General features: G+C 42.9%; 3 protein-coding genes across 5 annotated transcripts; 2 read left to right on the forward strand and 1 right to left on the reverse strand.

Moving 5' to 3' along the window:
- The first annotated feature begins 23 nt into the window (after positions 1-23).
- On the forward strand, positions 24-12,176 carry carm1 (coactivator-associated arginine methyltransferase 1). Of its 3 annotated transcripts, XR_014122735.1 has the most exons (17): positions 25-253; positions 3,673-3,798; positions 4,042-4,148; positions 4,406-4,510; positions 5,011-5,121; positions 5,377-5,554; positions 5,661-5,751; positions 5,857-5,938; positions 6,904-6,989; positions 7,149-7,238; positions 7,744-7,881; positions 8,000-8,089; positions 8,173-8,285; positions 9,228-9,326; positions 9,565-9,633; positions 10,353-11,863; positions 11,993-12,176. XR_014122735.1 is itself a non-coding variant. In XM_027005200.3 (16 exons), the coding sequence occupies exons 1-16, from the start codon at positions 112-114 to the stop codon at positions 10,490-10,492; spliced, it is 1,749 nt and encodes a 582-aa protein (XP_026861001.1). In that variant the 5' UTR covers positions 24-111; the 3' UTR covers positions 10,493-12,176. The 3 variants fall into 3 exon arrangements, 2 of the variants coding, with proteins under 2 accessions (XP_026861001.1, XP_026861000.1); XM_027005200.3 differs by having other exon boundaries at positions 24-253; positions 9,228-9,308; positions 10,353-12,176; XM_027005199.3 differs by having other exon boundaries at positions 10,353-12,176.
- Positions 12,177-13,347: 1,171 nt separating this feature from the next.
- On the reverse strand, positions 13,348-16,578 carry yipf2 (Yip1 domain family, member 2). Its single transcript, XM_035533141.2, has 9 exons — positions 16,321-16,578; positions 16,084-16,146; positions 15,847-15,998; positions 15,642-15,722; positions 15,363-15,450; positions 15,136-15,252; positions 14,761-14,927; positions 14,488-14,670; positions 13,348-14,321 (listed from the first exon to the last, which is right to left on the reverse strand). Exons 2-9 carry the CDS (start codon positions 16,112-16,114, stop codon positions 14,217-14,219), a joined length of 924 nt encoding a protein of 307 aa, XP_035389034.1. The 5' UTR covers positions 16,115-16,146; positions 16,321-16,578; the 3' UTR covers positions 13,348-14,216.
- Positions 16,579-16,940: 362 nt separating this feature from the next.
- timm29 (translocase of inner mitochondrial membrane 29) lies at positions 16,941-18,408 on the forward strand. Its single transcript, XM_027005137.3, has 2 exons — positions 16,941-17,164; positions 17,586-18,408. Exons 1-2 carry the CDS (start codon positions 17,026-17,028, stop codon positions 18,227-18,229), a joined length of 783 nt encoding a protein of 260 aa, XP_026860938.2. The 5' UTR covers positions 16,941-17,025; the 3' UTR covers positions 18,230-18,408.
- The last annotated feature ends 2,130 nt before the right edge of the window (positions 18,409-20,538 follow it).

The following is a 20,538-nucleotide window of genomic DNA, read 5'->3' on the forward strand; positions in this document are numbered from 1 at the left end:
GAACATATGGGGGCAGTAATAAGTCGGGCCTGTGTTATCCACTGAGTCCACGTTAGTTCCGAGCGACTGGATGTGCGCGTCGCTGCGAGCTGTCTCTCCTCAAGACCGAAGATGGCGGTGTCCGTGTTCTCCGGCGTGCGGCTCCTCTCCATCGGGGACGCGAACGGAGACATACAGCGACATTCCGAGCAGCAACCTTTGCGTCTAGAGGTGAAAACCACCCAAGATGCGGCCCTCATAAGCCTTTCGAACAGTGAGTACAGAGTAGCTTTTAATCTTTTGTATTCGTACCGGCCTTAGCTGCACTGAGTTGGTAGCTAGCATGGCTAGTTAGCTATGCATGCTTCTTATCACCAAGCTAAGCTAGTTACATGTGTATTTGGTGACCTGACTAGACGCCGACAAATGAAGAGTTTTATCTTTAAACCGATATTGACCTATTATTTGGAGTATATAGTGCAAATGTAAACGATCTATATGCACAAAAGTAATCAGGCGCAGTTCTGTTTGTTTTGTATGCAGTGAAAGTGGCGTCTTAGCTCGTCCCCCACGATGCATTTGTATTGTAGATACTGGAGTGAGCTGATGGTAGTTAGCGAAGTTATCTTAGCTAACCTCGCTTGATACGCTTATAGTTCGCTTTTAGCAAATGCTTAGCTATTTGTGTATAGTTAGCTAGCTAGCAGGCAAAGTAGCTGCAGTTTAATTATAGTTTACTAATAAAGTCTCCGTTTATTTTCAAATCAAAATTAATCATGTATTTAGAAGAACAATACCCAGGATCACTTGTGTCTAACCGATAATCACGCATGTTGGCTAAAGTGGTAGTTAGCTAACACTAGCTAACTAGCTTTTTGATGTTGGTTGGCGCCTAGACGGAAAGTTATCTAGCTAGCTAGCTTGTGGTTCTTTTGGTATTGTATAATCTCATATTCAGTTAACCAGAAAACGTAACTCCCCTTCTAAAGAGTCAGACTTTGCGTTTACATTGGGCTTTGTATTTGTATTGAGTAAAACCGCACTAGCTAATCCTTCCGTTTGCCATCTGGCATGGGGAGATGAAGTGTTTTTGTTTTTAAGATCACTGTGAGCTGACTTGATTGATTGCGCGCAGTCCCAGCACAGCATTGGGCGCTAGTTGTTGTCTGATTCTCGTTTATAGATTTTTTTTTTTTGCCAAATATTCACACAGTTAGCCTTATAACTTGGAATGAGTTGTGTCCATAACGCCTTGTAATTTTTTTAAACCAGCACTGCTTAGGCATTCATCTTTGTTCGGCATGAAACAATAGCGAGTTCCCCCTCCTCTCTCTAGTTGCCCGCCTGTTCAGTGGTCCCGGGTTTTGTTAGAGCAGGGATAAATCTTAAAATAAAACAACGTGAAACATGTTATTTTTCTATGTTAGCGATATCTGTGGAACACTATCTGGTTTACTATCCGCGTCGTAAGATGAATAAAGTATTGGCGAATTACGCACTAATGTTTGTTGTTTAAAGAGGAATTTGTCATGCTATTACTGACCAAAGTGTTAGCATCGATTCTGCATTTCCTAAAAAGGATGAAGGCCAGGTTAGGTTCCTTCCCAGTATTAAGAGAAAGTGTTCCAATTGCCCGAACCAGTGATGTAATGACTAACTTTTGCTGGTTCTGTGTGATGAATGTTTTAATAATACCTTTTGAATCTTCATAAAACCAGTGCGCAATTATGGGTACCAAATCTGGTAATCCTGGCTGTGAAGCCAGTACTTACGTTCTTGAAGATGTTTGTATGTAGTCAAAATGTTTTGTTTTGGGTTTTTTTGCTGATTGGCAAGGCACCAATTACCATTGACAATAGTGCAACTCCCACTGTGCCTAAAGTTATTGTTTGGCTTTTTAATATGTAATAGAACAGAAGCCTTATTCTGGGCATTTTGGAAAAAGATTATGGCATTGAATGTATTTCACCAATTTAGCCAGTAGACATTTTAATATCTGAAGGCAGTGATTGATTTTCAATTAACTTCATTGTTAATTTAGCTAATATTTGACACAAGCAAAAAAAATTCTCATAACTAATATTAGCTGGTTTACAAGATGATATCAAAACAAAAAGCATACATCTCCTAACGCTCTGTACCAGCATATAGGAGTTTAAAGTTGTCAGTCTTGTAGACAGCTAAGGCATTTAGGGAAGGAAAAAAGCATGCTTTATAGACAGATTGACTTGAAAAATATAGACACTGTTCATAATGCTTAGTTTTTGGAAAATGTATAATATAAGATGTTGGAAGCTATAACTATATTTTTATTTTTGTTGTTGTTGATAGTTATTTGTGTATCTAGACCCCATGTCACTTTATTGCGCCTGTTTTGAGTTACGTAGTAGTGATTTGCTTTTTGGAAGCAGCTTTTCAGTATAAATAGCGTAATGGGGGCTTTTGTAAGGCGCTAATCTTTGTTTCACTGCAGAATAACATAAACTTAATTCTAAGAGTGGCTTTGCTCTCAGTACTTTGCAGTCTAAGGCATGCATACATGTGTTTGTTATTCCATGAATGAATTGTCTGCTGCTGGTAGTGTGGAGAAATGATATACATTCTGTCATTTTCGAACTCTGCCAAATGTGGAAGTGGCAGAAAAAGGTGTTGCTATGTGTAATTTGTTTCTCATGCTTCTTTTTTTTTTTTTTTTTTTTTTACTTTCATGTTTTGTACTCTTAATAAATGTGCAGTATTGACTTGTCTATTAAGCATAACCTCTCCAAAACTCATTTGAATGTGGGAGTGTGTGGGGGTGTGTTTCTCAAGTATCAGTAAAGCCTGTCATGAGGGAAGATGGAAACAGGTGGACACAATTATTTAATATGGAGGACTTTTTGTAAGGAACAAAAAGATTTTAAAAAGCTGTTAGAAAATGCATCCACCCATAGCTGTTGGGATGCCCAGACTAACATGCATCCACTTGGAGCTTTTAGAGTCCAGTACTTTTAAAAAATAACTATTTTTTAGGCATAGTATGAGTGGCATCATTTATATGAACTTATCTTGCCTTGATAATCCTTATTGGCGTTTACTTAGCCTGCAACAACTGAATGAATGAATCAGCGAAATTTTCACGATTCCTATACATACAGAAATGAATGGATTGTGAAAAAAATAAATTAAAAGGTGCTTGATGCTTTCAGCTCTATTCATACTGAATAATCTAGTGGAACTGAGCAATACTGGAGCTCATCATTGGCAATGACAGGTGTTCTGGCAGTGTTAGTTCAAGTATAGCTTTCCAGTTAGCAACTATGGCATGAACTAAGGCCACATAATCGGTCATTTGTCAACTATTGTTGCAGTATTGGTCTCTGCACTAAAAATAGTTATTAAAACCACTATTTGCGCAGGCGCACTATTTTTGTGGGGTTGTTTGTCATCCTGTGGGTACTCTGACCAACCTCAGGTGTTTTTCTGAAGTATTTATTCGCTGTTTAGGTTTCACAAATGCCATGATTCACCAAAAGTGTATAAAGAGATTTTGGTCCCGGTATTGGCAGCCAATTTTTATGCATGTCAAAATGCCAACCATGTGTATTTCTAAAAATATTTAAAGGTGTAATATCAATCACAACCTTTTTGTCTCTGTTGTGCAGGTCTGGTTTGCAGGCAGTGTCCCTGAGCTAACTTGTGTTCCTCCTACAGATGAGCAGGCGTGTGTGTTTAAGTGTTCGTTGTCGCGGGAGACGGAGTGCAGTCGCGTGGGGAAGCAGTCCTTCATCATCACATTGGGCTGTAACAGTGTGCTCTTGCAGTTTGCCTCCCCCACAGGTAACCGCACCTCTCACCTCTCAGCCCACATCCACCACACGTCGCCTGTTTGTAAAGCCTTTCAAGAGAAAACGGCTCATTAGAAACTCCTGTGCAGAAAGTGAACAGCATGTTGGTCACACAGTGAAAGCATCCATAGCTGCAGAGTATCTACTTCATAAAGCCATCAGGAATGGTCTGTCTACCTGATGCATGCTAACCTGCTGCTGGGTGCCGCTTCTCCTCCCTCCCCCCCCCCCCCAGACTTTTCCTCCTTCTACAACCTCCTGAAGAACTGCCGTGGCCACCTAAATGAGCACTCAGTGTTCAGTGAGCGGACAGAGGAGTCGTCGGCCGTGCAGTACTTTCAGGTGTGTCTAGTTGGGAATCTACACTCTCCCCCCTGCCTCCCAGGCATTGCATGTGGCCTGTGACTCCTGATATAATGACTTTTCCATTACTGTCTCACACAGCTCAAGTTTGACTGATAAAGATATGCACCACTCTACTAATAGGAATATTTTTCATTTGTTTATGGCCTTTTTTCAGTAGGTAACTGTTTTTTAAAAACAAAGACTCATTCAGTATTCTTTTCTTTCTCTCTGTTCCTTACTGTTGTATACCTCAGTTTTATGGTTACCTCTCTCAGCAACAAAACATGATGCAGGATTACGTTCGAACTGGAACTTATCAACGTGCCATTCTCCAGAACCACACTGACTTCAAAGACAAGGTATTGACCTATGTTCTTCATGCCTCCCTGTGTGTGCTACATGTAGCCTTTGCTTGACATACCCCCACTCACCCACTTTGTGGAGTAGCAGCCATGTTTCTACTTGGGAATTGCTGACTGACTTAGGTGTGTTGGTGAGGTGCAGCAGAATTTCCCCATCATAGCTCAGGTGATGTTATTTTTGTGCTCGGATGCCAATACTGTGAATATGTGGTGATGAATGAGCTTTCTGTGTAGTATTTGATGTGGTGGCCATAAATTATGGGACTTGAGTCCTCACAGCATGTGACACTAGTCCCTAAATTGCTAACTTGACTCAGATTTATTCATTTTATTTACTTCTGAGTCAAGTAATGTAAATGGCAGACCAAAAAAAAAAAAAGTCCTGTAGGACAGACATGTCTGTTGTGTCTGCAGAGGTGGTGAAATATGTTCTGAGCAGGGCCCTGTCAGAAGGGTGAACATGGCCTCTCCTCACCCTCTGTCTCCTCACTCTTCAGGTGGTGTTGGACGTGGGCTGTGGCTCGGGGATCCTCTCATTCTTTGCAGCTCAGGCTGGTGCGAGGAAGGTATATGCTGTGGAGGCCAGCACCATGGCTCAGCATGCAGAGGTAAGCCTCCTGACCCCAACCCGCCCGCTCCTTGCTGTGCCCTTTACCACCGCACAGCATCAGGCACTCGTGGACTGCTTTTATCCAACCTAATGGGCAAAAGTGGCAGAGACCTCCATAAACGCACACCCACAACCCATACCTTCTAGCTTCCTGTGAGAGCTATGTTCCAGGATTTACATTCAGCTCAGTAACTTCCTGTTCGGCTGTGGCTTGGTAAAAGAGAGTCATTATCTGTTGCGTGTGTGTGTGCAGGTTCTGGTGAACAGCAACAGGCTGACCGATCGTGTGGTAGTGATTCCTGGGAAGGTGGAGGAGGTCACCGTCCCTGAGCAGGTGGACATCATCATCTCAGAGCCCATGGGCTATATGCTGTTTAATGAAAGAATGCTGGAGAGTTACCTGCATGCCAAGAAGTTCCTAAAACCTAATGGTGAGTGTTGGAGACACTCACTCACTCACTCACTCACTCACTCACTCACTCAGCATGTCTTGCTGTTTACTATAAACTGGTGGTTTTTCATGGTTTGTGTTTGTAGGTAAAATGTTCCCCACCATCGGCGACGTCCATCTTGCACCCTTCACAGATGAGCAGCTCTACATGGAGCAGTTTACCAAGGCCAACTTCTGGTGAGGGTCTTCAGCATAGGGCTTGGTGTTGATGGGAGAGGATGAGAAGAGGTTGGTGTGTCGATTTTAACACACTTATGCCTGCTTATTGTGTGCATGCTTCAGGTACCAGCCTTCTTTCCATGGGGTGGATCTGTCTGCGCTAAGGGGAGCTGCTGTGGATGAGTATTTCAGACAGCCTATTGTGGTAAGAAAACAGTGTTGGGTCAGTGGGGGTGTGTAGGCACTCATGGTTACTAGCCGTTGTGTGCATGTCTTGGCTCTAAACATGGCTTGAGGTGTGTGCGTGTGCGTGCAAAAGCTTGTTACATGGTTGTAGAATGTGTGAGCGGAACTGGAGTGCTGAGTGGAGGCCCTGTTACTGCCCGTCATGTATGGGTGCTGAGGGTGAGACAGCAGTTTAGACAGGATTGTTACATTGGCTTTATAGTATGTTAGTACTCCACATAACCATGCGAGAACAGCGAGAGGTTCTTGGCTTTTAGATGATAGACTATGTAGGGACTTATTTGTTTGAGTTTATTTAGCATGTGGAAAGTGGTTTAGAGAGAATCTGTATTGATTTGCATTAATGTGAATTATACTATGTCCATGAAAAATGCCTGTTTCTGATAGCACTGTTTGTATTAATGGTAGCATGTGAATATGTGGGGGATGAGAAATGAAACAATTTCATTGAGTTATGATTGATATATTATAATATACCTATAACAAGTTATTCACTTTAACTTAGATTTGAAGTGGCATGGTTTTTACCTGAATTAAAATATGAAGTCGTGGGTGGCTGTGTCTGCATGCATGCCAGTGAATGTGTGCACGTGTGTGTGTCCAGCAGTAGTCAGCTGTGCAGGTCTTCGTCATACCTGAGGCAGTGTTACACTGCTGGGACAGTGATGCACTTGCGCTGCTGTGGTGCTTCTTCACTTCTCATGAAGTGCTGATGCAGAGTCCCTCTGAGCGAGAGCTGGATCGCTCCTCACTTGGGCTCAGCACTCGACAGGAGGCCTTACACAACCTCCCAAATATTTACTTTGATTTTCATATCCCTGCATTACCATCCCTTATTTATTCATGTTATTGGACAAAGTAAAGCTTTGGCCGTTTCCTAATTTACTGTTCAAATTTTCATGGTTTCTTAATCCTGTTTTTCAGGACACATTTGATATCCGAATCCTGATGGCCAAATCGGTAAAATACACAGTCAACTTTCTAGAAGCTAAAGAGGAAGACCTTTATAAGTAGGCTGTTCTTTTTCATTGACTTTCAGAATTTTCATCCTTGTTGTAAATTCCGTGGCTGTACTACAGTACATTTATTAGCTTGCATGTCCTTTGTTTAGCAAACTTGTCGACCATTGGTTGTTTTTTTTAATTATTTTTTCTCTCTCTCTCTCTCAGGTTAGAGATCCCCTTCAAGTTCCACATGATGCACTCCGGCCTGGTGCACGGCCTGGCTTTCTGGTTTGACGTGGCATTCATGGGATCTGTGTAAGTGCAGAGAGTTGGCTCATAATGCTCTGTCATGGTGCTCTGCAATGATCCAGTTTAAGAGTTTTTTTATCTTTGTGAGTCATGAGTCTTATTTGATCTCACATTTGAAGACATGGAACTCGTGAGAGAAATGCTGTGCCAACGTCGAGAAATCTCTGCATCTCATCCTGTCAGTGCACAGTGATTTAGTTGTTCATTAGACATCGAGGTGCAGGAACGCCTCTGAAACCTGCTGGTCTGTAGCGTCTTGAAGGATCTGTGTAGTCTGTAAAAGCTTTCGCTCCTCACAGATGCACAGCATGCACTGGTGTTCTGTCATGCCAGTGGCCTCCAGGACTTTTTGTTTAGGGGAATTTAAAACCCACAGCTGTTTAAGGCTCTTGAATAAGCATGAACCTGGAAGCGCTTTCACATAGTCTGTCCACTGTGTGATTCCTACAGCAATGCTGAACTAACCCTTCTCTGTTGCACTCTCTCCATCCACCCACGTGTCTCTGTAAAGGATGACTGTGTGGCTCTCCACAGCCCCTACAGAGCCCCTGACTCACTGGTACCAGGTGCGCTGTCTGCTGCAGTCACCCCTCTTCGCCAAGGCAGGAGACACCATGTCAGGCACCGCCCTACTCATCGCCAACAAGAGGTGTGCTCCGCACACCCTCAACTCTTCCTGGCCCTCTCCCCTATGCACCTCATCCCGGATCATTTTGTTTTAATGTTTCATTAACCGTTATGTCTTCTGAAATGTCGGCATCTTTCAGGCAAAGCTATGACATAAGTATTGTTGCTCAAGTGGATCAGACAGGCTCCAAGTCTAGCAACCTCCTGGATCTGAAGAACCCCTTTTTCAGGTAACTTTGTGTTGCACTCTGCTGTTGGTGTAATGATGATGGGACTTATGGGAAGCCCCTCTCATCCTTGCATGTTTCTGCAGGTACACAGGCACCACCCCTAACCCTCCTCCAGGCTCACACTACACCTCCCCTTCTGAGAACATGTGGAACTCTGGGGGAGCCTATAGTATGAGCCAAGGCATGGCTGTGTCAGGTACACTCTCTCACACTCACTCACTCACTCACACACCCACACCCCTACACCTTTTTTACCAGTAAATACTGAAATATTCCACGGAGATCTCAAATAGCCCTTTTCGACCAATGTGGGGCATGTTCTGTTCCATTTTGCGCACTTAATTTTCAAGCATTTGAAGCATTTTCACAAAAAATAAATTGGTTCTGGAGCCCAAAAAGTTCATGTCCAGCTGGAACCAAAGAATATTAGGTTTTTAAGTGTGAGCCGTGATGGATTTATTTAAATAACTATTTAATATTGTTATATACATTATATTCACGTTTATTATTTGTAGAACATTTTAATAATTTAGTATAATTCGTTTTATAATTTGTTCATTAAACTCTTCAGTTAGAGACTTGAGTTTCTTTCTCCTTTTTTTTTTTTTTTTGCACAATCTTTGCCCATGATTAAATTATATTTATCACCAATAGTTGATCCATGCTTGGATTTTGGATTAAAAAAAACGTTTGAAACAGCACAAATGCTCACAGGTAAACTGTGGGCTCTGCCACCTTTTGTTACTACTGTTCTTCCGCTGTGCAACATCCTCCATTGATGACGCATCCTTGGTTCCAGTAAAAACTGGTGCAAATTCAGGCTTGTTCTCTGAATAACACTAAGGTTGTAAGAAGCCTGAACGGAAGCCGTTTAAGAACTAGTTATTTTGGTCAAAAGGGGCTATGAGAGCTCTTCGCGAGCTGGAGGCAAGGTTCTTGCGTGGGGTTTGAATCCCATATTACAACGGTGCCAGCTACTGATGGCAGCAGTCGGCGTCTGTAAACCAGCCACGTTGTCCGCACTCAGCTTCTTTCTGGGAGGAGAAGCGAGGTGAGTTTTGGATGGCTAGTCCTTCACCTGCTCTCGTTCCTGTCTCTTCTCTCCCCCTCTCCCTCTCTCTCCCTTGCTTTTTGGCAGGGATGCCAGCAGCTTATGACCTCAGCACTGTCATTGGTGGCAGTGGCTCTACAGTTTCCCACAACAACCTCATTCCCCTTGGTACAGACACGCATGCACGTACGCATATGGATGCAGACATACACGCGCGTACACTGAAATGTAGAAGAAAAATGTTGGGGTTTTTTTTGTGTTTTTAATATTAAATATTTCTATGGTAAATGATATAAATGTAGTATTAGTTATGGTAAGGTATTGGCATAGGAGTTTGACAGTAGTTCTTTATTTTAAATAAACATAAGCTTTTTCCATTGGTAGTGAAATGGAGAACATTACCATTACCTGTGTCTCTTTCCAGTGAACACGGGGATTGTGAATCATACTCACTCCAGAATGGGCTCCATCATGAGCACGGGAATTGTCCAGGGTACGTTTGGACCCACCTCCTTCCCTTCTCTCTGTGTGGTCTGTCTCTCTGCTCTGTCTCCCTGGGTCAGATCTGATAGCGATAGCCATTTTAAACAGGGCCTCTGTTGTTTGCCCAGCTCCATGTATATCTATGCAAATGCTTGTGGCTACTAGGTTGTCTAGGCATCGGTGTTGTGTATGCAAATCTTCTACTCGTGTGTCATGGAATGTCACGCGTCTGTTTTTGGTGTGCTTTTATTGCCTCTGTTTGCTGATCTAGCCCGTGCTGTGTGAACTGGATCTGATGGGAGGCATATAGTGCAACTCCTGCTTTAATTACAATTTGTTAGAAACAAAAAAATCATACATGGAATGCATTGCCTTAATTTAAATAGTAGTGTCACAATGTAGTGTGAACATTGCATGACCCAAGTTTAGTACAGTGGTTCATACCAGATTTAGGAAAAGACCCAAACGAGAGGATTTAGCATTGGACAAGAGAATGAGTGGAATAAGGGTATTGCAGTACATGTACTTAATACTATAACAATTAATTGCTGGCTCTTCTATTCATGAGAACTTGTGGCTATTTTTGTAATTCAAACCACAGCACTCTCCTGCCAAACTGAAATTGCACAAATTTTAGTTATGTATTCTCTCTCTTTCTCCCCCCACCCTCTCCCCTTTGTCCTGGTTGTTGACTTGTCTTGTCTGTCCTGTGTCTCATTCTCCTGCCAGGAGCCACTACGGGTCAGCAGGGTCCCAGCAGCAGCAGCACACACTACCCTGTCACCAACCAGTTCACCATGGGTGGCCCTGCGATCTCCATGGCCTCCCCCATGGCTATCCCCAGCAACACCATGCATTACGGGAGCTAAGGCCCCTCCTAGGCCCCCTGCATGTTCAGCCTCCCAAACTGACCACAGCCAAAACCAGAATACCAAATCCAGTGCTGCAGTCTCTGGGCTTCATCTCTCCTCTATCATCTTGATATGTTATATAGTAGTATATATATATATTTTCTCTCTCACTATCTTTCTGTGGTGTTTGTTCTCACATGTCCATCCCTCACAACCTGCAATGCCAGCATTCACTCTTTCTCTCAATCAGCCAGCCAGCCAGTCTGAGGTATGCCGCTGTTGCTGTCCTCCACAGCAGTGCGGTGTGGCTGCCGAACAGTTCCAGGACGAGCCACAGGGAGGCAGCACTTGGTTGTCTATAGACTGAAGAGCACAAACTGACATGATCGTTGAGATCCATCGGACAAGGACTCAATTGTACGGGATGTTGACTGCGGGACAGTTCCCAAAAAAAAAAAAAAATTATATATATGCAGACAGGCATTCACACTAGACATGATGGATCGTTGATGAGATTAGGATGAAGCTGTTTTCTCTCTCTCTCTCTCTCTCTCTCTCTCTCTCTCTCTCTCCACACTTAACTCTTGGTATGAAATCTTCACCTTTACCTGTCTAAACATCTGCAACACATCTGGATTCCCTATGCCTCCCAGGATCATGAACTCATGTACAGTTTATGCTGTAGGCACCCAGCCTATCAAGGCAACTAGTGCACCGACCGTCAAACCTTCCTGTAGAGAACCATGTGTAGATAAGTTCCTCCTTGTAGTTCTTTCCGTATCAGTGTGTGCTCATCCCGTCTCTTCTTAATGTCGTGCTGTCCCAGATGTGTGTGGCTACATGTTCACTTGAGAGATTCACAAGCAGGGTCAGCAAGACCGCGTCAGTCAAGCCCCGCCCAACACCACCGGTAACACACAACCTGCCTCCTTTCTGGATTTTATTGATGGCCTGTTTAGTTACTGAGCGTTGGAGGACCTGGCTGTTCCAGAGACCTGCCCTCCACTCCCCCACCAGCTCCACTCACCCAACCCCTAACTGCAGATTGCCATGTGGGATGATGAGCCTTGCAGTCTGCGCAGAAGTGAGGAATTAGTTTAATCAGACAGATGGATGAGCCAGGCGGTGGTGTCTGTGGACATATTCGTTGGCCACTGCAGCAGGATAATAGTTTGAATCAGCTGTGTCCTAGTTTACATCCCCACACCCTTCCTTTTGACCTGTGTGTGTGTGTGTGTGTGTTGAGACTGTTGTTTAGGTAACTGGAGGATTGAGGCCCTTGTCAGCCCTCCCTTATCGAGATCTGAGCATCCCTTGGCCCTTCTGCTCCTGCCTCTCCTACCTTCTCCACTCTGGGCGCGTCAGAGCCCACACACGGACTTTGAAAGTGTATGAATTGCTTCCAGTCTTTTTTTTTTTTTTTTCATTTGTTTTGATTTAGAAACTTTCAGTGAAGAAACCGCTTGCTAGTTTGTAGAATTAACTTTTTTTCCCCCTTTCTTTCACAAAAATCAACAGACAAAAAAAAACATGCAAATTAAATGTTGGTGGAGACGTCCCTATAAAGTCTGGCTTCATCTGACCTCTCATTTCAGAGGTTCAGCTGCTGATGTAATGGAAGCCACAAGTTGAATGTTTGTTTTAAATTTGTGTAATCACTGTGCAGTTTCACACACAGATTAAAGTGTAGCTGCACCTTCCAGTTTCAGTTGTTTCTCCCTCCTGCATGCCCCCCCCTTTTTTTTGTTTGTTTGTTTGTTTTTGAATGCTCAGAAAACCAGTAATGTTTATGGGTTTTGTTAATGCTACTCTTAGGATGTAAGGAATGTGATCTGGTATAGATCATTCACAGCAATAATTCCCAGCAATAATTAGTTGAACCTTGCCTTGTGAAAGACCACCCTACATCTTGGGATTTCTGTTTTTCTCCAAGGAGTCGGCTTGGCATGGCACTTGCCGTGAGGGGTGGTGGGTGACTAGAAAAAGAAGACAAAACAGCCTGTTCAGACAGACTATGTAGCCAGCTCTGTTAGTGATGCTATTTTAAATGAGAAATCATGATGGGTCCTATTTTATTATAGGTTATTGTGCAATTGGCATGGAAAAACCTATCTTCATAAAGGCTTTTTCGGTAGAAGAAAACGTATGCTTTTGCATTTTCTGTGCTCCATCTGCATGCAGCAAGACTTCAAGTTCAATTCCCATTCTATAAATTGGATACTATAAATTGCTGTAGTGTTGGCAAGAAAGTTGCACGGTAGCCTGTTAACCTCTGGTCTATTGTGCTGATGTAAGAGCAGCTTGCTCTGCTACCATCAACACTACAACATTCAACACTAACATGAGTGAGTCACTGGCTCCACCCCATTATGGTGCATTTTTAACGTGAAGTTGACAGTGAAAGTGGCTAACCACTAGAGGTCAGAAATTAGCCCTGCATTTTTACATGGCATGCATGCTAATACATCTAAGTTTTGCATTAAGTGGCTAGAGCTTCCATTCGTTTAAGACACACTTGTGGGTGCTGTAATTAAGACTCTAAAACCCAATCCTTGGGTGAAAATATGCTGTCAGTAGGGCTGCCCTGTTGCAATACAACTTGAAATTTATGAACACAAACCGTTGATGTGGTTCGATTTGCCTACATTGTTTCGATCATAGTCATGCATGTGTATTGTATCGCTGCAATGCCAGCCTTTGTAGAAACGTCTGGTGAATTCTCATCTGGAGCACCTGTGAGTGTTCAAGATCAGCGCAGCAGCCTTCCGCTGATACTGCAGCTTTCTGTAGTTTCAGTATTGGAAGGGCAAGTATGAGAACACTTACCAGTGTACTGTTCAGCCTGACTGTCAATCATGTGTCCACTGAAAGTCTTGGTTCATGACTCACTTTTTATTCAGTTCTAAATCGAACATGGAGTCAAGCAAGGTCAGATCATTCCTTTCTGGTTATGGAAGGAAAAAAATGTTCTGTCTCCAACATGTTTTAATGTACATTTCATGACACAGTAGAAAGTTTTAATATTTCCCCCCCTTATCAATATTTAATGTTACTGGGTGAAAAAACTCTGCAAAGAAAATTAATTTTCTAATTATCCACACAGCCTGACTGAAATGACTTAACAGCGAGCAGTCAAAACAAACCTGGCCAGAACAAACGCAAATAAATAGCTTTAGCACTTTCTCTTAGTTTCAAGAAAAGAGGAAATGGCAAAAAGAAAAACTTCGTCTAAGAGTGACATTTTCTGGTTTGGCGGAAATGATTAGAAATTGCTAAGCAAGTCTCACGTCATACACCACCTCACCCTTAAGAAACTGCAATTGGCATTAATACAAGGACTGGTTTCTGCCAACCATGTGCAAAATAAAGGGACTCATTTGTCTAGAAACATCCAATAAATTTTCAGAGTATGTCAGAAGACCAGCTAATGCCCTGGAGAAAGCCAAACTTTTTATTTCTTTAAGGGCATAGAATATTTTCCAGTGTTTGTTAATTTGACAGTTTGGATATACTAAGGTCATTGACACCCCAACATATATATATATATAAATTACTTTACTCTGCAGCATGCAATTTCATCAACTCAGACTGGTAACTCAAGTCTACAGCAGATGAAGTGACCGCCTTCTTCAAATGTGTGTGCACAGCTAAACCAGTAGCATACTAATCAGGGTACAATATGGCTATTCGGTTATATCTACATTTTCCCTTATTCAAACCCCAAAGCATCTTTTGCTGCTTGTCACTGAGGTTTGCTTATTCTAGTCAATGCTGTGTGATTTAAGGGAGCAGCAGTCAGTGGAGAGCCTGGTGACACGGTTTGCACTGCAGATTGGAAGAAGTAGAGCTGAAATAGAGGAGAACAGATCTGTTATAAAACGAAGACAGGTACCTACAAGCATTTATATTTTAATGACGAGCTGAACCAGATCTGATGTGCTAAAACCTGAGTTAGGAAAGAATACACATTTGACTGGTTTGTGTCATGTGAAGCTATTGTTACAGTGAGTCACCTTGCAGCCAATGGCCAGCAGGGCGTGGAGCAGCACTATGACCACCATGGTGACGAAAGCAGCTGTTTTGGTGTCGTCACGGACAGCTGGCCAGAAAGTGATGACCAGCACTGAGCCAGAGATCACCATAGCGACCAGAATCAAGAGCCACTGGAGCCATTCAAAGGGAATGAGCCATAATATCTTGAAAAGAAAAGGGCCTGTGAGTTGCAGTCCTGTATGCTGTAATGTGTGTCCAGAGATGCACGCAGCCACTGATCTTAGGAAACTCACCGAGGTAGGAATATAAATGAAAAGGGAGTAGCCATAGAGACACACTGTCTCTAGAAAGGAGTAGGCACTTGTCTGTCTCTCGGTGCTCCGCCGCCATGTCATAAAGCCCCACACTCCCAGTGGTACTAGCCATGCGTAGAGGAACACAGCAAGTGCTGCAATGGTCACTGTCAGAACAAACCAAGGACAAAAACTGCCACTTTAGGTACAGATAGTACTATACTATTAGTCTATTTTGTCCCAAATTGTTCTAGATATTTAGCATCTCATTTTTAGACCTCGATTGTGAGCTAATAAAAGTATATTATTTGGACAAATATGCCACGAATAAGATAAGTGGGGAAACATCTACTTTGTATCTGATAGCCTTCTGACCTCTGTGGAACTGTGGTCTGTAGTGGTAGTGAGGGTCACCCATCTGACTCAGAAACGTAGAGAGGTTTCCACTGATAGCCACCGAAAACACCAGTGTCACACATATCCAAAATGGCCCTAGAATCAAAGGAAAGATGCCACATGTGCAATAAACACCTACACATTAGAATAAAATGTCCAGAAATTATTGAATGAGTGATACTGGAAGGGGGGGGGGGGTTCCTTACCATATAAATCTGGGTTACTTCGAATGTGATGCTTGATGAAGTTCCTTCCTGGTATAGGCATAACTGATCCTTTGATCCTATCCAACACCTGAAGTTGAGAAAGGGCATGTCTGATTGCTTCTTCAACTTTAGTAAATCAGTGTTCCACTATGCTGAGACACACAGTTCCAGGGAACTACCCAAAGTCTCTGCCATCTATCTTAAGAGCCATAGTGTAGTTGGTGTTCTACAGATATGTTTGGGGTCCATCTCACTATATCAGGACTGCAAATTCCATACCTGCACTGTATCCACGTTGAAAAAAGACTGATAGTATTCAAATGTCCAGAAGCCAATGCTTTGCTTTTCACCTCCCAGCAACTGTAATTGAAAGATGACACAGTGAAGTTCATCCACATTGTTGTGGATAAAGCTTAAGGTTTGATCAGTGATTCAGGATTTCCATAACAACAATACAGGGGTGTACTGTGCTTGGACATGGCACCTCAGAACGCTCCTGCTGGTTGTCCTCATCATCTGACAGGTCCAATTTGATGTCTCCCGTGGACGCAGAAGCAGTGGCAACACTGGGGTGGGAGATGCTCAGTGTGGAAGCCCCAGGGTCAGCAGACAGCAGATCTGCAGCCTCCTCAAACTCTGCAGAGGTTTACAAAATAAACTGAACCAGGGATAGATGGGCAAGAGCATATGGACACTGCTCTGCAATTAACAGATAACCCACCTTGAAACTTTAAATCATCGGGACTTGCCATGCTTTGAGATGACAGGGGAACTCGTGCAAGGACTAGAGAAAAAGCATGGGAAAATGAACAAATAAACAGAATGAAATACTAGCAAGCTAGCGTTGTTTAGCCTCCCTGTTGTTTTCTAAATGTGAATGAAAGAAATCTACCATAACTTTATCATAACCTCAAATTTAATTACTGAGTAATCTGAACGAGTCAAACGTCCTACCAACCTGACAAACGGAGCACACGATCAGCCCTCTTGTAAGCACACCATAAAGCTGGCTTAGCTGGCCAGCTCGTTAGCTAGCTAGTTGCTATTATAACTATCGTGTACAACCGTGAATAATGGGGGGAAAAAAATACGCTCTATATGGTACAAACTGGCTTTAGAAACTGAATACAACTAATGACACAGAATTCTAAATTGATCTTGCCCATGCTCCACGTCACCTATTGAGCGAGACAGTTCCTGTTCATGTCAATATAAGGTCACGTGACCGGACCAAAGTCGGGAAAAATATAGTAAGGGCTCTTATTTGAAAATTGTTTGAACTTCACGTAAACTATCTTTAAACAGGATAAAGTAAAATGAAAACTTTTGTAGTGTTTTTAACTAATTAATTTATGAATATACACGTCTTAAGGGGAGACCTTAAACTACAAATTTCTTGCATTCTTATTAAGCAACATAGCCAGAGAATATCTATTTGTTAAATACATTTAACACTTGGTCGAATAACGTGTATACAATAAAATAAATTTTCATAGTGGAACCTAAAAAATAAATGCTTGTTTCCCTATCGGAACAATAACACTTAACAGTACCGAGGCATTCGCCATTACGGCTCTTCAGTATCATACTTTGGCTTGTTTTATCGGCGGGCCAATTGGAAAATCGGTGTGCTGTTGTTTGGTTTTCCGGTTGCTTTTAAACGATGAACCGTGAAGCATTTGTGTCATGTGGTCCGGTTCTTAACATGGCTACCTCGTTGGTACTTTGGAGGGGGTGCGCCACAGCAGCTATGGCATCTAGCAAGGGCACGAGGTGGGAAAGATTGCTGAATACTCGTGCAGGTGCGTAGTTTTTAATGTGTTTTTTCTTTTGTACATCTTGGTGCCCCGTATTTTTCCACTTCCCATTGGACTGGTTATTACCACGCGCCATACTATCAGCGGCCCCTTCAATAGAAATACTTTCACATGTACACAAAAAATATGCAGCCAGCAATGGCATTGTGGTCAATAACAGATCGTTCATGAGGATGAATAACACAAATTGTGTCTAGATAAAAGATGGTCTATAATCTACCCTTTCACTTTCCAAAGTGAAATGTTCGTCTTTTTTAACCGTCCTCAAAAGTTCCGATTACAGGATACCAGAACAGAGCGTGTAATTGTTATCCCCAAACTTGCACCCTAATTTGTTTTCTGACATTGGAAAATTCGCCATTGTCTTTGATGCAACTAAAAGCTATTGAAATTAACTGTTTGGCAGGAGCGTGGTGCCGCAGTCTTCTGAGCGACTACAAGGAGGCATGTCGTGAGGTGGTTGTTGGAACACGGGAGCGTCCTCTCAAAGCAACTATTTATGTGGCCCTGCTGGGAGGAGCATATGCCTGCTACCGCACTAATCCAGACAGTGCCTCTTTCCAGGCTAACATACTAGAGACTTCCAACAAGCTAGCACTGCTGTCTCCATGGATACGCAGTGGCACATCGGATGGGCACGTTCAGAGCCTAGTAAAGCTGCACAATGAGGGCCGCTTGCGCCACATCAGTCTGGGCATCGCCTCGCTGGCCTACGTGGTGGACTATGACCCTGCCTGTAACCTGTATGAGGCTCGCTGCACTGCCCTGTCCGTGCCCTGGGTGGAGTTTCCCAAACGCTTGTTGGACGTGGGCTTCGCCAGCCGCTGGTGGCTGATGGATCAGAAGATGAAGGACTACGACATCAATGAGGAGGAGTTCAAGCATCTCACCCCTGCCTTGGTCGCCACAGCACCCCCCTCGGCACAGGAGACAGAGAGAAACGAGAGTCTGCATGAAAAATCGTGGAAGCCACTAGTGATGATGGATGCTGTGGATGTTATAGGGAAAGAGGGAGCAGAAACAAGGGAAATGAAGGAGAACAGTGCATAAGACGAGAAATGCACTAGCAATTATATGATGTTATAAAAGACTGTGCAGCCACTGACGTGAAATGGAGACTTGTCGTTTATGATCAGATAAATTTGTGCTCCAGCCTGAAAGGGTACAGTGTGTTTCTGCACAATAACTCATTTATTAATAGTTATTAAAGTACTAGGACAAAACAGTAAGTCGTCTCAAATATTTTTATGATCTTTGATGAAATATGGAATGGAATGCACTATTTGTTTTGAAGCATGGGCATGAAGCTGAGATGTTTCTTTTAGTCATTTTAAGATCATAGCATCGTAACTTTCTTTAAATGCAGGGCTTCTTTTAGATTTTCTGCATTACACTGTTGCTGTCAAGTGACAAAATTACACAGGTAACTAGATCTTAACAACAGATGAATGGAAATTGTCTCCAGCTGAAACAGACATAGGTGTGGTCTTGTCCTCAGAGGGAAAGACTGTTTTCTTTCTGCGCCTTCATAATGGTGGTCACCACTTTTTTTTTCTTTGGCTAAAGACACAGGTTAATTATATTTTTAATCAGATACCATTTGAGTGACATGTTTCATTTCCAGGAGAAATCTTCATGCTGCAAATTTCGGTTTTCTCTGCTCCACACATGCGCACATGCACGTTCTGAGATCGTTGGTATTGATCTTGTGGTTCTCCAAGCTCCATAGGCTCTTGTTTGTGATCAGTATCCGATCTCCTGGAGAGGGTCGTTCATCCTGACCCTGCAGTAAAGAATGCGAGGGTAGGGAGGGTGGGGGAGAAGTGTGCCATCTTAAACAGTATTCAGTGTGTGAATACTAATACTTCGAAGGTCCATGGAAGGAAACAGACAACCACTGCATTAAACCATGGGGGTGCAATGGAAGCAAAATGAAAGACTCATGAAAATGTATTTGAATAGTCTAGTAACCTTAGCTAAAGTGTTAATTGAAGTAGGCACACTAAACATGGTATTCTTTAATGATGCTGTTTGCTGTGTGTGATGTCGTTGAAGCCCTATGGAGCCTCCATTACTGCCTCTGAGGTTTCCTTTCTTGGCAGAGCACCCCCTCTGCATGCTGCACAACCCTAAAGGTTTTTCCTTATCTGCTTGTAACTATACCCCACTTGGGAATGGGGGAAAAAACTTGCTGTAATGGGGTCAAAGGTGAATCAGTGATGTCATTAAATACACATTTTCAAACTGTCCTTCTGAACTATCATATGTCACCTAGAGAACATTAAGTGTTGAAATCTGTAACTTGCTTTAGTCAAAGGAATGAGTTGGATGTGTTATTAAATTATTGCACCCTTCCCAAATTACTCTGCAATACTGGACATTAGAATGGTCATTCAGTCTGATCACACAGCTATTATTCAATCACAAAAAATTTTTTAGCATGGCACAGGAAGTCACTAGCCTCTGGCAGTGGTATCTGATGCCCCTTCATCCTCGTAATGCACTTAAACACTTGCCCTGTCCATCAGATGGTCCACAGGGACACAGAAATGGACAGGCCTGTTCACACTGTCTGCACCTCCCTGTACAGCACACTGCACTGACCCCAGCTCTTTACTGCTGTCCCTAACACCTTAATTTCCTATAAGATGACTGATGTCAGATGAGCAATAGCAATGGGAAAGAAACCCAACCTGAAGCTTCCTGATAGCCATACTCATGTGAAAAGTTTTCGGTGCACTTTTTTCTTTTTTTAGCATCACTTTATCTTCTTACATGTGTGAGAAATGTGGTGTGTGTATGTATGTGTGTGTGTGTGTGTGTGTGTGTGTGTGTGTATATATATATATATCCCCAAATGTTTTTTATTTAGACTTTTAGTAAAATTTTCCATTCAAAATAACTCCAGGGCTGTCTGTGACTTCCAGCTTCATTTGTTTTTTGTTTGTATTCTCTATCCTCTGTTCATTCTTCCATTCTGCTTTATTTTACCACACTGTGTCCCCCACCCTGTACACTCTTTCTCCTTTCTCCTGTTGACCACCACCCTGTCAAATATGTTGCTGTGACCAGTGTCAGATGGATGTGGTAACTGCAGCAGAGGTAGAATCTAAGAACTGGTCAGCATAGCCCAGACGCTGGGGCTGGGGGTGGACATGGGAGTGGGGTGTGCCGGGGGGGGGATGGAGCCAAGGGTCATCGGGTATAAAGTGGAGTGAGTGAGGGGGTTTCTGGCCATGCGTCTGACCTCAGTGACCATAACTCTACATCCATATATAGCATGTCTCATCAGTATGGGTTAAGGGTAGAGAACAGTCTAAATGAGGATGAAAATATTGTATGTTTTCTTTTTACAGCTG

Source organism: Electrophorus electricus, chromosome 3 (assembly GCF_041902795.1).
Source record: "Electrophorus electricus isolate QZ-2024a chromosome 3, ASM4190279v1, whole genome shotgun sequence".
In the NCBI taxonomy this organism is placed as follows: Eukaryota; Metazoa; Chordata; class Actinopteri; order Gymnotiformes; family Gymnotidae; genus Electrophorus; species Electrophorus electricus.

Excerpts from the sequence above, each read along its gene's own strand:
- timm29 (XM_027005137.3), top strand. The coding sequence starts at position 17,026 with ATGAACCGTGAAGCATTTGTGTCATGTGGTCCGGTTCTTAACATGGCT. Across the intron at positions 17,165-17,585 it reads ATTGCTGAATACTCGTGCAG|GAGCGTGGTGCCGCAGTCTT; the intron begins GTGCGTAGTTTT and ends ACTGTTTGGCAG.
- carm1 (XM_027005199.3), top strand. The coding sequence starts at position 112 with ATGGCGGTGTCCGTGTTCTCCGGCGTGCGGCTCCTCTCCATCGGGGAC. Across the intron at positions 7,239-7,743 it reads GTGGCATTCATGGGATCTGT|GATGACTGTGTGGCTCTCCA; the intron begins GTAAGTGCAGAG and ends GTCTCTGTAAAG. Across the intron at positions 9,327-9,564 it reads TGGTACAGACACGCATGCAC|TGAACACGGGGATTGTGAAT; the intron begins GTACGCATATGG and ends GTCTCTTTCCAG.
- yipf2 (XM_035533141.2), bottom strand. The coding sequence starts at position 16,114 with ATGGCAAGTCCCGATGATTTAAAGTTTCAAG. Across the intron at positions 15,253-15,362 it reads AAGTAACCCAGATTTATATG|GGCCATTTTGGATATGTGTG; the intron begins GTAAGGAACCCC and ends CTTTGATTCTAG. Across the intron at positions 14,322-14,487 it reads TGCTGGCCATTGGCTGCAAG|CTCTACTTCTTCCAATCTGC; the intron begins GTGACTCACTGT and ends CCTCTATTTCAG.